Source organism: Echinops telfairi, unplaced genomic scaffold (assembly GCF_000313985.2).
Source record: "Echinops telfairi isolate 266 unplaced genomic scaffold, ASM31398v2 ScPeMD7_2;HRSCAF=8, whole genome shotgun sequence".
In the NCBI taxonomy this organism is placed as follows: domain Eukaryota; kingdom Metazoa; phylum Chordata; class Mammalia; order Afrosoricida; family Tenrecidae; genus Echinops; species Echinops telfairi.
The window spans coordinates 18,011,841-18,027,123 of NW_022103898.1; the positions used below are offsets into that span (position 1 = coordinate 18,011,841).

At 50.9% G+C, this 15,283-nt stretch overlaps 1 protein-coding gene across 1 annotated transcript in view; it reads left to right on the forward strand.

Annotated features, from left to right (window-relative positions):
* The window catches only part of SYN3 (synapsin III), a 548,280-nt gene that overhangs the window by 24,935 nt on the left and 508,062 nt on the right, over positions 1–15,283 (forward strand). The window contains exon 2 of the mRNA XM_004700321.3: positions 4,376–4,433. Within this exon, the coding sequence (XP_004700378.1) occupies positions 4,376–4,433 (58 nt within the window). The remainder of the gene's footprint in view (positions 1–4,375; positions 4,434–15,283) is intronic.

Sequence of the window (15,283 nt, forward strand, 5' to 3'; positions counted from 1 at the left end):
GTGGACATGCAGTACCACAACCTACCAGTAGATGGTAGCAGAGCATCTCAAGGAAGGGGTCCCACAGGGACTCTACCAACCTGCCTGTGGCCTAATCCCACTGAGTGCTGGGTGCTGGAGATACAGTGAGGACTGAGATTCAGGCTTGGGGTCCCTGACATTCACAAGCTCAATATCGCGGGGCATGGCGTGTGCTGGGGACAAATCCTGTGTCCTGTGGGAACTCCAAGGAGGGTGCTGACTGAGGGGAACACGACGAACATCCTGGAAGGAGAAAGGGGACAGGACAAGCCAGAGCAGGAGAGCCCCCAGGCTGGGAGAACAGCCCATCAAAGACCCAGAGGCAGATTGTCCGGTGTGCGTGGGCAATGGCCGGGAGTCAGATGTGCCCATGAGACTGATTGGCAGACAGCAGTGGGAGCAGGGCCACTGACCAGCAGGTCAGGAAGGGCTCTGGGATCTACCATGAATCCCAAAGTGAGAGATCCCACTCCTGCTGCCCCTAGAACATGTGGGGACTGTGCCCTGCTCTCGACTGTCTCATGGTTGACACAAGGGTCACGTGTAAGGGGAGAGAGGTGTCAGGGCCTGTAGGTTGTATACATCCATGTTGTCTTTTATCATGACCAGCATCTGCCATTTCTTACACCCGGGGTCCAGGGGGGGTGGGTGTGGGTCAATGCAAACTAAAAACCAAACTCACTGCCACTTCTGACTCACAGTGACCTTATGGGACACGGCAGAACTGCCCCTGGGGGTTTCCATGACTGTGGTGTAGTTAGTGGGCTGTGATCCGGATGGTCGGTAGTTCAGAACCACCAGCAGCTCCTGAGGAGAGAGACTGGGGGCTTTCTACTCCTGTCAACAGTTACAGTCTCAGAAACCTACAGGGGGCGGCGATGAGTCAACGTTGAGTCTATGGCAGTGAGAACTCTCTATGGGAGTAAAAAGCCTCATCTTCCCCTCTGAGTGGCAGGTGGTTTCAAACTGATGACTTTGTGGTTTGCATCCCCCATGCAAGAGGAATCCTAATTCTATTTTGTAATCCTCCAGGGGATAAGAGCACATTTGGTGGACTTGTGGGTTTCCACTACACGAAGGCACAGAGTCAGCACCACCTAGTTCTTTTTGTGGCTCCCGTGTGGGGTACATAGTGCCTTCCAGGAACTGTGCGAAGTGCTTTAGGGGTCTTAGCTCATTGAAAACCCCCTCCCACCCCCCAGTGGCTGTGTGAAGTAGCTGCTAGCCCTATCGATAAGCCCCATTCCACAGACGTGGGGACTGAGCGACTTGCCCAAGGCTGGACAGCGAGTGAGCACCAGTGAGGGAGCTGGGGTTTGCACAGAGGCCATGTCCTGACTCTGTCCCTGTCTGTGACCTCAGGGCATCACCAGGCTGTCTCACCAGCACCTGCCATCTAGGTGATGTGATCACCACTCCACAAATAGCAGTGAGGGGGCACAGAATACCTTTCCTCGGCCGAGTCTCGTAGTGCGTGAGCAGGAGAGCTAGGGTGATTCCAGATGTAAGTCCTCCCTGGTACCATAGAGGCATTCCACGAGGATTCACCATCCTGATAGCGTATCCTAGGCCCACCTGGGCTTCACCATGGAAGCCGACCTTGAGACACTCTTGCTGGAGTCCAACTCTGACCCTCGCTAGCTACCTTTCTGCTGACAAGCAGGGGGATCACTAGGACCTTGCCAGTGGACTCCGTAGGTCATGCTGTGGCCACCCAGAACCTCCTGATGAGATGAGCCAGGGGAAAATTCCAGGGCCTGAATTCTCCAGTTTATGGGCCGGTCTTCCCAAGCGGTAGGAAATGGACAAGTGGGCGAGGCTGTCCACTTACCTGCCCAGGAGGTCCCTGTGACACCAGGTAGAGAGGTGGCAGGAGGAGAATTAGGTGAGACCACAGGTGAGGGCCCATGCTGCCACTGAAAGCTCTAAGCATTCTGAGAAGTTGACATCTTGTGGGCCCCCTCCCCCCCGCCCTGGTCATTATGGAGACATGTCTTATTGAAGCGTTTTCACTTTTAAGGACTTGGGCAGGTGATACACAAACCGCCATCTGTTCCTTAGTCTCCATCCCCACACACATCCCCGGGGTCAACCTGACCTGGATTTGGAGTTTGCCAGCAGGGCCTCAAAGGACTCACAATTAAATTCACGAACTGCACGAGACATCTTCCTTTGTCCAAGACGGGGCCGCACATCCCCTTGGTGGAAGACCATTCCTGAAAGGGAAAATGCTTGCCTCAGGGGACCTGGCTTTCAAAGCACAGGACCAGCTCCTGCCCCGTAAGGTGCTTCCTGCCAGAGATCTAAAGTTGTGGGTGTCCTGGGAAAGCACGGCTGTGGACGGAGCCTGCAGGTGCTGACCTGGGCAGTCTTGGGAAGGGTGAGTTTGGGAGCACACAGCCTGAAGCTCGCTCAGAAAGCTTATAGAGAGAGTTCTTTCACAAATGGAAGTTGGAGAGAGCCAAAAAGAACAGTCAGCCGTAACCGTGTTCCAGAGAGAAGACCAGAGAGGGGATGGAGCAGGCAGTTCTCGATGCTTCCGCCTAATGCGCGGCTCCTTCACTCCGTGCTGACTCATAGTGACCCCCTGTGGGTTTCCGAGACTGTGGCTGTTGACGGGAGTAGAAAGGCCCCAGTCTCTCTCCCTCAGAGCTACGGGAGATTTCGAACTGCTGACTCTGTAGATAGCGGTCCAACACGGAACCACCACCCCAGCAGGGTTCCCCTGATGTAGGGCTTATAGGTTTTAATGGCTGAGAGTCCCGTCACATGGCCACACCCCCCTCTATAAATTCTCTCACTGTGGAAGGAGAAAGTGGATATGGCCCAAGAGCTTTCTCTGCCCCAGAGAGAGTTTATGGAAATTCCCACCACAACGTCCAGTACGGCAAGTGACTAAGAACTAGTGGTGTTCGTTATGCCAACAAACAGGACAGCAAATGGAAATGCTGGCTGTGCTGTTGATTTGTGTGTGGAAGGACATCTAAGCTCAGGAGTATACCAATTATATATATATAATGTCAGGATTGAACAAAAGCCCAGGTCTGGAATTAGAAGGCCTGTATTCAAGTCACTTCGGTTTCCTGGTCCACAGGCTGTTGCTGCTGAACTACCTTGTGGCTGTGATTGTTGAATGAGAAAGGCGATTGGTGAAGGCTTCTAGCACCATTTGTGGAGTCGAGCAAGCCCTCCGTTGGTGTTTTGCCCCCACGCATATCTTCAGTCAGTCATTCATTCAGTAGCTGCTTAGTGGGTTGAAGGCTGGCGATGAATGATCAATGCAACACACTGTTGCTGACTTCAAGGAATGGTACCATAGTTTAGTGCAGGGGTGGGGAACATCTGGATGGTGGGCTATCTCCCTCTCTCCCTGTCATGAGTCGATGCCGACTCATAACGAGCCTTCCATTGGAATTGCCATGCTAGAGAAGAATATTGAAAGTACCCATGACTGCTAAAAGGACAAGCAAGTCTGTCCGGGGAGAAGTAAGGCCAGAGTGTTTCTCAGAAACGAGGATGGCAAGACTTCATCGTCCATACATTGGACATGCTGTCAGGAGAGACCAGTCCCTGGAGAAGGACATCATGCCTGGTCAAGCGGAGGGGCAGGGAAGGAGGGGAAAGCCCTCAAGGAGATGGATGGGCCCAGTGGCTGCGTCAGTGGGCTCAGGCACAGGAACATTGTGGGGGCGGCACAGGAACATTGTGGGGGCGGCACAGGACCGGGCAGTGTTTCCCTCTTGTGCGTAGGGTCGCTCTGGGTTGGAGCCGACTCCATGACCCCTGATACCAATGCATCGGAACTGAGCAATGGCAGTGACATTTATTAAAATAACCTTCAGAAATGCATATATGAAAAAAACAAACTCACTGCCATCGAGTCAGTTCTGACTCACCGTGGTCCTACAGGGCAGGGTACAACTGCCCCCATGAATTTCCGAGATTGTAATCTTTATTGGAGTAGAAAGTACCATCCTTCTCCCAAGGAGCAGCAGGTGGTTTCGAACTGCCGACCTTGCGCATCACAGCCCAACCAGTAACCACTACACCACCAGGGCTCCTCAGAACTAGATAGGGACGGGAGGAGTATCTTCACTTTGCGTAGGATAAAGCTGAGATGCCGGAAGAAAAGTGACTTGGTGGAGTCAGAGCAGAACTCTCCAAACTCTTACCTAGTTACTTTGTCTTCTGTGCCGTGTTCAGCTTATAAAGGAGACAAAGCTGTCAAGAAGGGCGAGGGAAGGTAGAGAATGTGTCTGGGTATGCACCTGCAGGGGTCCAACCTTGGGGAGAAGGGACAAAGCATAAACCATTCTGTATCCTGACTCAGGACATGCCTTCCTCTCCTTCACAGGGCCAAGTATTTTCATGGGAAGAAGGTGAATGGAGAGGTTGAGATCCGAGTGGAACAGGTAGGTGGACGTCTGCATGCTCTTCCCCCCAACCTTCTCTAGGACTAAACGTGGCTCTTATCCTAAGTGAGTATCCTGAGCTAAGATGACCAGAGAAATCCTGGTCCAGCGCCTCCTTCCCATATCCAGCGGTCTCATCCATTTCCAGATTTCTTTGACTTGGATGGTTTGCAACCTTTTTTGGTTTGGTTTTAGCAACAAAACCTTTAATTCAAAGGAAATCTCAAGTTGAATCCCAGTCGACAAAACAGTTATGTAGAGATGTTCTGATGACTGTGGACTTGGGGCTGGAGCGTCTGTCTGTCCTTCCCCATTCGTCTTTTCCTAGGCTCCCCGGGGCATCTCCACGGGGCTGAGGACTGGCGTGTGGGAGCCGTGTGGATTTGAATCCTGGATTCCTCCTTTCCTAGGTGTTGAGTGGTTGCTTGTGTTTCTCCATGCCTCGCTCTTGTTGCCTGGTTACTGTTGTCGAAACGCCAAGGTTCCGAAGAGATTAAAGCACGAGATCTTGCTGATGCTCGTAGTGTCAGTCTCCAGGACCCTCAAGAAGCATGAGCTTGTTCAAGACTACACAGCCAGCCAGTGGCTTCAGATCAAGGTCGAGAATGGATGGTCTCCTTGCTCCAGATCTAGGGACCCTCCTATTGATTTTGTGAGCACTTGCTGAGGACCTCTGCTGTGCCATGCCCTTTTCTAAGTTTCTAAGTCTTAGTATTACATTACACACCAGCACGAGGGCTCTGGAGTCTGACTATAGGTTAAAATCACATAGGAACGGAGTGCCCTTGTGTGTCTGGCTGGGTTGACTAGAGAAACAAATCCAGAGACACTCGTATGTGTGTAAGAAAGAGCTTTATATCAAAGAGCAATTGAATATTGAGAAAACACCCCAGCCCAGTCCAGATCAAGTCCATCATTCTGGTATTAACCCATATGTCTGACACTAGTCCATAACTTCCTCTTTAGACGCACATAGCCATTCGCAATGATGCCGAATGCAGGAAGAACACAGGCTGGTGGGTGAACAGTCTTGTGGATCCAATGGTGGTGGACATTATCTCCAGGGCTCTGGTTGCCGTCGGCATGGCTCCATGTGGCTTGTCAACAGGAAGGTGAAGCAGAGAGAGAGTGTGGCCCACCTCCAAGGAGAAAGAGGGGGAATTCCCAGAATCCTCAGGAGAAGGCCTGGTCCACCAGGAGGCATCATCAGGCTGTGACCTGATTGACAGGCTAACTTCCACCCCTTCACTTTATCAAGTTCACATAAAATGATGTAATGACCACACCTTCGTTGTGCGAGCTTAAGCTCTCTGCAGCTCAAGTTCCTCCTTGGCGTAATCGGGATACTAATAGCACCAATGCTACTAAATTATTTCGAGAAATAAAAGAGTTAATCTATGAGCAATACTTAGAATTCATAATACATGCCATGCACTTCATAAGTGTTATCTGTTTAGTATCATCATCATTATCATCGGAGGCAAATAGTTAATAAAATTGACCAGGCCCTGGGATCTGATGAATTGGGAAGTTCTCTTAAAAATGAAATAAAAAGAGGTGGTTGTCGCGGCTCTGACATCAGCATTCTGCTCAACTCTGTGACGCTGGTGTGCCAGAGGAACAGAAAGGTCTTCTGAGCATCGCACGGCGTTGACATAAGATTAAAACGCCTCCTGTGTGAATTTAAATTGGATCCTGTGGCTTTCAAGCCAACCCAATGTCTCTTGGTTTTCCTTCCACAGCATAGAGAAGGCTATTTGCATTCGCCTACCAAATATTTGCCAAGCGTCTACGATGTTAGCTAGCTAATGTGTGGGGAATGAGGATGTAGCAGCGAAGATGCTGATCCTCAAACCATGCGAGGAAGGCAAAGTAAGTCTTTCTGGAACTCCAGTACGGTGGGGTCCAGGTCAGAGACCCGCGCCGCACACTGTTGGGAGTGCTGAGTGCCTTCAAGGAGTGGGCAAGAGCCTGGATAAGCGGGCATGGAGGTCTGGAGCACATGCGAGCGAAGTCACATGAGCAATGGCGAGGGGACTGGGGAGTACGGGAAAGACAGTGTGGTGTGGAAGATAGGCTGATGGAGTCCAAGGGGGGATAAAGAACCCCCCTTCCTTGTCCCAGCCCATCCCTGCATCCCAGCATCCTCTCTCAGGGAAGAGGGCCACCACCTCTTTTCCCTTCAGTCAGACTCCTGCCCAGTGTCTTGGATGCTTCCTTCGCCCCCTGCCCCAATCCCCGCCCAGTTCCCAAATCTCGTTGACTCCACGTTCTCTCTCCTCGGGCTTTCTACCTTTCTCTACCCACACCATGAGATTACATCCAATATGCAGTCCCCACACTCATTTTGACCCACATCCAATTTATCCTTCAGCCCCAAACCAGAGGAGAGTCTGAATTAGAAGCCAACTGGATCCCTTAAAAGCTAAGCTTTAAAACCCGCTCCTCTCCAAGACTCCCTGTCTGAGCACCTCCAGGGTGATCTCCATCGGGTCTCCTGGGTGTTCCTGTTCCTGACACCTCACCTTTTCCTTCCTAGCCCTTGCCTGAGTTCTTCACCAGATATTCTGAGATGGGTATCATTGGTCTTGCCCCGGGCCAGGGCTGTGGCTTTTGGATCTCACCCTGTTAAGTAGCACAAGGCCTGGAACACACTTGAAGGAGAATGCACATTTGGGAAGTGAATCACTTAGAAATTCCACGGACTCTAGCCTGCTCATCAGTTTCCAAGGATGATAAATCTTTCCGCTCCCCTCACAAATCTGGGTTTCCTGTAAGCCATCTGGTAAATTCTAAGCTTCTAGCTGAGCTCGCCTTGCCTCGACCCCACTCTTTGGTGGCAACCCCCAAGCCAGACTTTAGGTTCCCCCTTTATCTCGGCCCTGCCTCTGGCCCAATGTGTGGGTGTGCAGAATGAGTAGGAACACGAGTGTGGGTTGTCCTAGGAATAACCCACCCGGAACTCTGGGAACACTCGACAACATCTGGAAGAGTCTTGGCTACCTGAGAGCCATCCTGATTTCCAGGCGTCCCTCCCTAAGGAAGCTGGGAGGTGCATCAGCCAGGAGACCAATTAGCAGGTCATTTGGGTGGCACTTCTCCCACCAAAGACATGTCTTCCCACACCCATGTGGAGTCTGACTCCTTTGCCCATCTGGATTAATGGGTGGTTCACAGAAGCAGCCCTGGCACCGGGGAAAAGTCTGAGGACGAAGCCACTGTTTGGTCCGAGCCAGACTCATGTTTTAAGGAGCCTGCGTCCCAACCACATTCCAATTTACCAGATCATTGCCCTGTCTGGGTTCCGTTGGTCATAGCGAACGAATTGGGGCTGTCATTTCGTTCGCCCAGAGGAAGCCTCCCCTGACTTCTCTCTACCTTCTCCTTCCTCTCCACTCCTAGATCAGAAAAATACTGGCCTCAACCCTTCAAAAGCCAGGAATCAAGAAACCCCGGAGAGGTCAGGGCATGGGGGACTGCATCATTTTGCGTTCCTTTACCCAGAATGCCCTGTTGGCTCTGCAGAAGTGGGGTGAGAGGGCTCACAGCAGAGCCATAGAAGAGTCTGCGGGAATCTGACCAGGGAGGATGGCATGTTAAAGTCTCCGGTGTTTGTCTTCGAGGCAAGAGGTCTTTTTCTCCACAGGCACACATCACCCCTCGGTGGGGCTGAGCAATGAGGTTGATGAATGGATGAATGTTAAGTAGATAGAGCCTCATGCTGCATTTATCGCTCATAAAAAGAACAACAGTGGAATCACATACTATGTCAGTCTTATTCTTGGCATTAATGGAGGCATGAAGACCCAGGGATACCGCCTTGGTTCAGCAGGTGGAGAGAAAGGCAGAGGAGGCATAGGCACCAAGTTTGAACAACTCCCAGTCCCATGCTGGATTTGCCACAGATGGACATATGCCAGGATATCCCTTTGAAGGGTCTCTGCTTGTGCAGTATGAAGAGCTGGGCTCCAAATCAAGAAGTTAGCAATTTGAACCCACCCAACCATTCGGCAGGAGGAAAATCTGGTCATCGACTCATGTAGCTTCCCAAACACCAAGCCTGACGTTATAAGTCAATCTTGACTCCGAATGATGAGTTCCCACACCTGTAAATCTTTACAGGTGCAAACAGCCTAATCGTTTCCCCAAAGAGCAGCTGGTGGGTTTGAGCCACCATCCTTGCCATTAGCAGCCCAATGCCTAGCACACAGCACTACCAGGCCTCCTTCCCTGAAAGAAGGCAGCCAGGCAGGGAAACCCGCAGGGCAGTTCTGCTCTGCCCACGGGGTTTCTAGGAGTGCAAAGTCCATCGGCACATGCTGAAAACATGACTCACTTTCTCTGAGCCCCAGTCACTGTGCGATCATGCCATTGGGATTGGGTTAGGCCGGGAGATGTGCGTGTCGATCCCAGGGAAGGGGTTGGGGAGAAACCTGTTCATCTTCTTGAATTTGATGTGTTTTCTCAACAAATGCCTTCTGGAAGCAAAGATGAGGTCCCCGCCCTCCCCCCCTTAAAATATGTTCAACTCTCAAGGCCACATGTGACATTTTTCACAAGCCCATTTCAGCTTGAAGCCACCTTTCTTTCTGGAATGGCCCTTGGCCATAGACGGTGACCATAAAGACGCTGTGAAAGTTAAAGAAACAGTTATCAAGGCGCAGAAAGGGAAATTGAAGGTTAAGTCAGTGCAGTGGCCTAGATAGCAGCCCGAGCACTATCCCTAGTTGGAAAGAACCTCTTCTTAGAGATATGCCTTAAGGAAGGCATTTGATATGACTCGCTGCCAGGCTCTTCCCTGGCTTTGTTATACTCTATACGCCTCCTTCATACGCGTCTCTGGGAGGACACTTGCTGATGACTTGAAGCTGTGAAAGAGAGAGACGGCATCGAGGTCAGTTTTATGGGATGAAGTTGAATGGGAGGCAGTACCAGGTGCTCTTCCCAACAGAGGCGACTATAATGCAATGAATGACTTACCACGGCTCCTCTAGCTCCAAATAGCCTTCGTGGCTCCCACCAAAGGACCTGCATCTGCCTGATAGGTTAGGCTGACAGTGGTGATTTGCCTTCCCCTTGTGTAGCTGGAGGAGGTGGGAAAAGGTACTGGTTGCATTGTATGATTCAGCTGTGAGTAATTGTGAACCGGAGTCATGGTGACTGCCATCCTACTGGTATAAAATGAGCCATGTCAGAAGCAGGAGGGGAGGCATTACCTCAACAGCAAAAGAGGAGAACCAGGTGTGGAACTTGCTAGACCTTATTCTGGGAGATGGCTGCAACCCCAGAAGAGCAGTGGTGGCGGAACCAGGAGGCAGAGCAGGAGACGGAGTGGTGGACTTCCTGTCCATCCACAGAGAGCGTAAACCTACCTTTGGGTAGGAGGCCGGCATGTGGAGTGGGATGCCTCTGGACACTTTAATTGGGGGAGCTGGGTTTGCTGACCTTGGGGCTTATAGCAGAGTGACATGACCTTCTGGGCATTGATTGGCGAGTCTAGAAGAGCCAGAGGAGTCCTGATACAGTCTATTAGGGTCGCTGTGAGTCGGCATCTACTGGATGGCAGTGAGTGGGAAGAGCTTGGTAACATTTCCCAATCAGACCAAGAGCCCGAGGACTCGAGAGAGGCCTGCTTGTGGACACAGCAGAGAAGAAACTGTTCGGGCTGAACAACTATATCCTGAGCATTTCTCGCCTGACTTGTAACCTTTTAACTTCCCCAATAAACCCCCTCACCATTAGCATCCTCTGAGTTCGCTGTGGCCCATCCAGTGGCACAATCGGTGAGCAAAGATGGAGGGTGAGCGCAGGTCTGCCCTCAACCTCAGGGGACTTGACCTTGGACAACTGATGCTGATGGTGGTGATTGCCTTCCTCTTGTGTAGCTGGAGGGGGGTCAGATGCCACCCTCACGTTTCCCCGGAGACCTAGTTCAGAAGCACATGAGAGAGGGTAAAAAATAAAACCCCAAAACCCTAAGATTTGACTTAATATTTTAAGACAATGCTTAATATTTGCTGGAAGATGGTGGGCTCTAGAATAAGATGGGAGATGGAATCTCATCTCCACTGTTATCCTAACTGTGTTGAATTTTTCAACGTCTCTAAGCACTCGAATCCTCATCTGAAAATTAACTGTTTCCACCCGCTAAGAGTTATAGCAGTTGGGAACACCCAGCTGCTCTCCCATGAGGCTCTCTGCTCTTGTAGGGTTACGGTCTCGGAAACCCAGAGGAGGCAGCTCCACTTTTCTGCTGTGAATGAGAATTGACTCGATGACAATGAGTTTGGAGTTTGGGAGTGGGCGTGGGGGGCCTTATAGTGTGATTTAAATGATTGAATCTAAGCAAAAGGTCTAGAACAGTTCCTGGCCCCTAGTGAAACCAAATTCACTGCCATTGAGTCAATGCTGACAGGGTAGAACTGCACACCCCACCCTTCATCATGAGTTTCTCGGGGATTCTGGGAACTTCCCCTTTTTCTCCTCGGAGGAGGACCATACTCTCTCTGTGCTACACATTCCTGTTGACAAGCCACATGGAGCCACGCTGATGGCAGCCAAGCCTGGAGATGCTTCCACTGCCATTGGATCCACAAGACTTTCCACCTACTGGTCGGTGATCTTCTTGCATTCGGCATCGTTGCGTGTGCTGCATGAGTCTGAATTGGACATATAGGCTAACATTGGACTTATGGACTTGATCTGGAGTGGGCTAGGATGTTTTCTTAATAGATGATTACTCTTCCATATAAAGTTCTCTCTTGCACATATATGAGTGTCAATGAATTTGTTTCTCAAGTCTACCCAGACGAACACATTGTGTCAAAGAGCAGTCGGGCATCCTTGAGGGACTGAAAGCGTGTTCCTTTTCCATGTTCTTCTGAGTTTGGGGATCAAAAAGTCTGAAGGGGCGAGGATGGGGTAAGGCTTTGGTGGTAGTTAGAGATGATGTCAACCAGACCCTCCTGGCTAGGGGTGGGGTCAAACCTGTCCATCAAGTCACAGCCCAGTGACACCTTCTCGATGTCATAAACCTTTTGTATGCAAGATGAACAAAGGTGATCTCACTCTCTGCCCCCTTCCCACTCACTGGGACACTGAAGCTGACCCTGAGAGCTGACTGTACCCTGCCCAAACTCTGGATCTATTCAACTCTGCACCCACTGGCTATGAGCTTCCTAACACCACCCCCACCCCCCTAAGGTCACCATTCTCTGTCACCGGTATGTGGCTATGTGAGTCTGAAGAGGGACTTATGGGCTAGCATCGGACTTAGGGACTTGGACTTAGGAGTTGGACTGGGCTGGGGTGCCTTCTTGATATGTAATTACGTCTTGAAAGAAAGCTCTTTCTTATACATAGATAAGCGTCACTGCATTTGTTTCTTTAGACACCCCGACCGAACACAGCTTTCCGACAAAATTCCCATGGGACCATCCTTGCTGCCCTCAAAGAAGGAGCAAGGGCATGGCTGTGATGGGGAAATATTTCCTTGATGCAACGTTCCTGCCCTTTTTCTCACCAGTATAGTTTTCCCTTCTCTTAAGCCAGTGGTTCTCAACCTGGGGGTTGCGACCACTTTGGGGGTGTCGAATGACCCTTTCACAGGGATCACCCGATTCATAACAGTAGCAAAATTACAGCTATGAAGTAGCAACGAAACTAATGTTATGGTTGGGGGGTCACCACCACATGAGGAACTGTATGAAGGGTTCGTGGCATGAGGAAGGTGGAGAACCACTGTCTTAAACATTTTCCAAATAAACCCCGTTGCTTCTCGTGTCCCCTTCAGTGTTCCCCAACGTCAGCGAGCAAAGTTGCCATGACCTCCTGAGCTGCCTTTTCTGCTTTGAATTGAATGGTTGAGCAGAGCCCCTCGGAAGCCTGCCTTTGGATTGGCCCTTTCTCGTTAGGCACCCTAACAAGACCGAGACAAGTGTCTGACTGAGAGAACTTGTCTGCTGTCCACGGATCACAGGGGCTGGTTTAAATCCATTTTGGCTGCAATAAACTCATGTAGGTCATTCACCATGATCACTCATGTCTTGGGCAACTCTCCAGAGAGGTTTCAAGTGCAATAGCCACAGACATGTTTGTTCCTTCACTTTCAGTAAATGGCGTTTGGTCAGAAAATCATAAATCACGCTTGTTCTTTTAAAGACAAGGCTATTGAGTAAGGAGGACTGGTTCCAAGTTCGTTAAAGGAGACATACTATTGCCTAGAACCACCCCTGGTGCCCTGTATTCATTACTATCACTGCTACTGCTGCTGAGAGTGTTGTCCCCACCACCACCACCCCCACCACCCTGCCATACCCCCACTCCCCTATTGCCACTGAACAGAAGCCACTGGCCCGCACTCCCATGGAAGCTGCTGGAACTCCCGTCAACCGGCTGTCACTGCCATGGCCACTGGCAACATTTCTGTAGTTAACACCAGAAAAGCAGGACAGTTGCTACTTTCTCCCAGAATTCCTATCTGGCATGCATGTCTCCTGTTGGTAGAAATGAACTGGAACCATGTTAGCAAAGGAATCTGAGAAATGTAGTTCAGCTCCCAGCCCCCACCGTTCTGGAAGGAATTCAGAAGTGGGGAGGTGTGGACGGGTACTAGAGAGGGACTGGTGCAGTCCAGCCTTGTGCCGGTCCACGTGCACCAGTACCTTCTGTTGCTCTCTGTTCTGCACTCTGCTTGTTCACCGGGCAGCTGCCCTTGGAGCTTGCTCCAATCACGGGCATTCGGAACTGCCGGGTTGGAGCCGACGACCCTGGGCTTCCAGCACTCTGTTGAGAGCACCGAGGACCACCGTGTCCAAGGGCACAGCCCTCACTCCATTCATTGGTAGGTTGATGCAACCTAGAAAGACAGGACCCCTTCAGCCCAGTTTGGGACAACTCTGAGGGCCACCTGGGCTTCCAAGCTTGCTGCGAAATTGGTAGAGACCTCTACTGAAACTGCAGCCCAGCTCTGCCTTCTGCATAGTCCCGTCTCCTCCTTTCTCTTCCACCTGCCGTGACTCCCAGAGCATTCCCTGCGATGAACACGCCTCCTGCACCCAGGTGCATCTCAGAGTCCGCTTCCCTGGACACTCAGCATGCGAGAGTAGAGCTGACGTGTCTTGCTAAATCACCCCCCTTGGAGGTTGTAGGCTGCTGTTGGTCATTGTTCGGACCATTTTGGACTCTTGCAAGCCTTGTGAGCCATGAGAATGGCCTCTTGGGGTTTTCTTGACTGTACCTTAGGGAAGCAGATCACCAGGTCTGCCTCCTGTGGAGGGCCTGGGTGGGCTCAAGCTGCCAATTTTCAGAGAGCAACCAAGTGCTTAATTGTTGCTCTGCAAAGGCCCCTTAGGGGTTGTTTGGCTGGTTTAGAGAGACCCTCTGGGCTGGGTTTCGGGGACTCTAAGGAAGTCCATCTGGATGTGATCCTCTTTATCGTCCAGGCTGAACTCTGACGTTAACCAGGGCTTGACCTTATGTTTGACCATGCTTGGGAGTTTACCCTGCTGTGCCACTACTCTACTTCATCCATATGGACCCGGGCTCCTGGGGAGGGTGGTCATCATTAGGTGCCTCTGAGTCCGCTCTGACCCATAGCGACCCTATGTACAACAGAACACAACACTGCCCGCCTGGCCCTGCGCCTCCTCACAATTGCTTCTGCTTTTTTGCTGCCCCTCCACTTCACCAAGCGTGCTGTCCTTCCCCAGGGACTGATCTCTCCTGACCACATGTCCAAAGTCCCTGAGATGAAATCTTTGCTTCTTGGAAGCAAAGCATCCTTGCTTCTAAGACGCATCCTGGCTGTACTTCTTCTAAGGCGGGTGTGTTGCTTCTTTTAGCAGTCCATGGTACTTTCGATAGTCTTTGCCATCACCACAATCACCATAAATAACAATTCCTTAGTTATTGTCCAACTTTCACATGCATATGGGCGATGGCTTGGGCCAAGCACACCTTAGCCCTCAATGTAACATCCTTGCTCTTCAACACTTTCAAGAGGTTCTGTGCAGCACACGCATTGTGCAATGCATGATCTGATCCCCTGACTGTTGCTTCATGAGCACTGTTTGTGAATGCAGGCTAGACGACAACCCTGACAACGTCCATCTTTCCTCTGTTCACCATGATGTTACCTCCTGGTCCAGTTGGGGGGATTTTGGTCTTGTCTACATTGGGTTGTAATTCATGTTGGAGACTGCGGTCCCTGACCTTCATCAGCAAGTACTTCAAGTCTTCCTCACTTTCAGCAAGCAAGGGTGTGTCACCTGCAGGTCAGAGGTTGTTAATAAGCCTTCGTCCACTGCTGATACCACATTCTCCTTCCTGTAACCGGCTTCTCTGATGGCGTGCTCAGCTTGAAGACTGAATAAGGATGGTGAGAGGATGCAACCCTAATTCACACCTCTCCTGGTTTTAAACCATGCAGGATGCTCTCATTCTGTTTGCACCGCTACCTCGTGATCCATGTGCAGATTCTGCATGAGCCCAATCGAGTGTTCTGGATTCCCATTCTCCTCAGGGCTATCCATAGTAGTCTGTTCTTAGTCTGGGAGCTCTGCTGAAACCTGTTCCCTTTGGGTGACCCTGCTGGCATCTGAAACGACAATGACATAGCTTCCAACATCACAGCAACACACACCCCTATCATAGGACAGACTGGCAGACAAGTGGTGGGGCAATGAAGTAAATGTTTCAAAGGACAGTCGGTGTCAGTGTCGCTGGGTGTATTCTGCTGTTTCTCTAAGACACCTCTCAGAAGGGCTCAGGTGTAGGACCCACTGGACTCTGGAATGGCCTCATTTACATAAAAGAGAGACGTCTCTCATTACAAACAAGGTTTTTGTGTT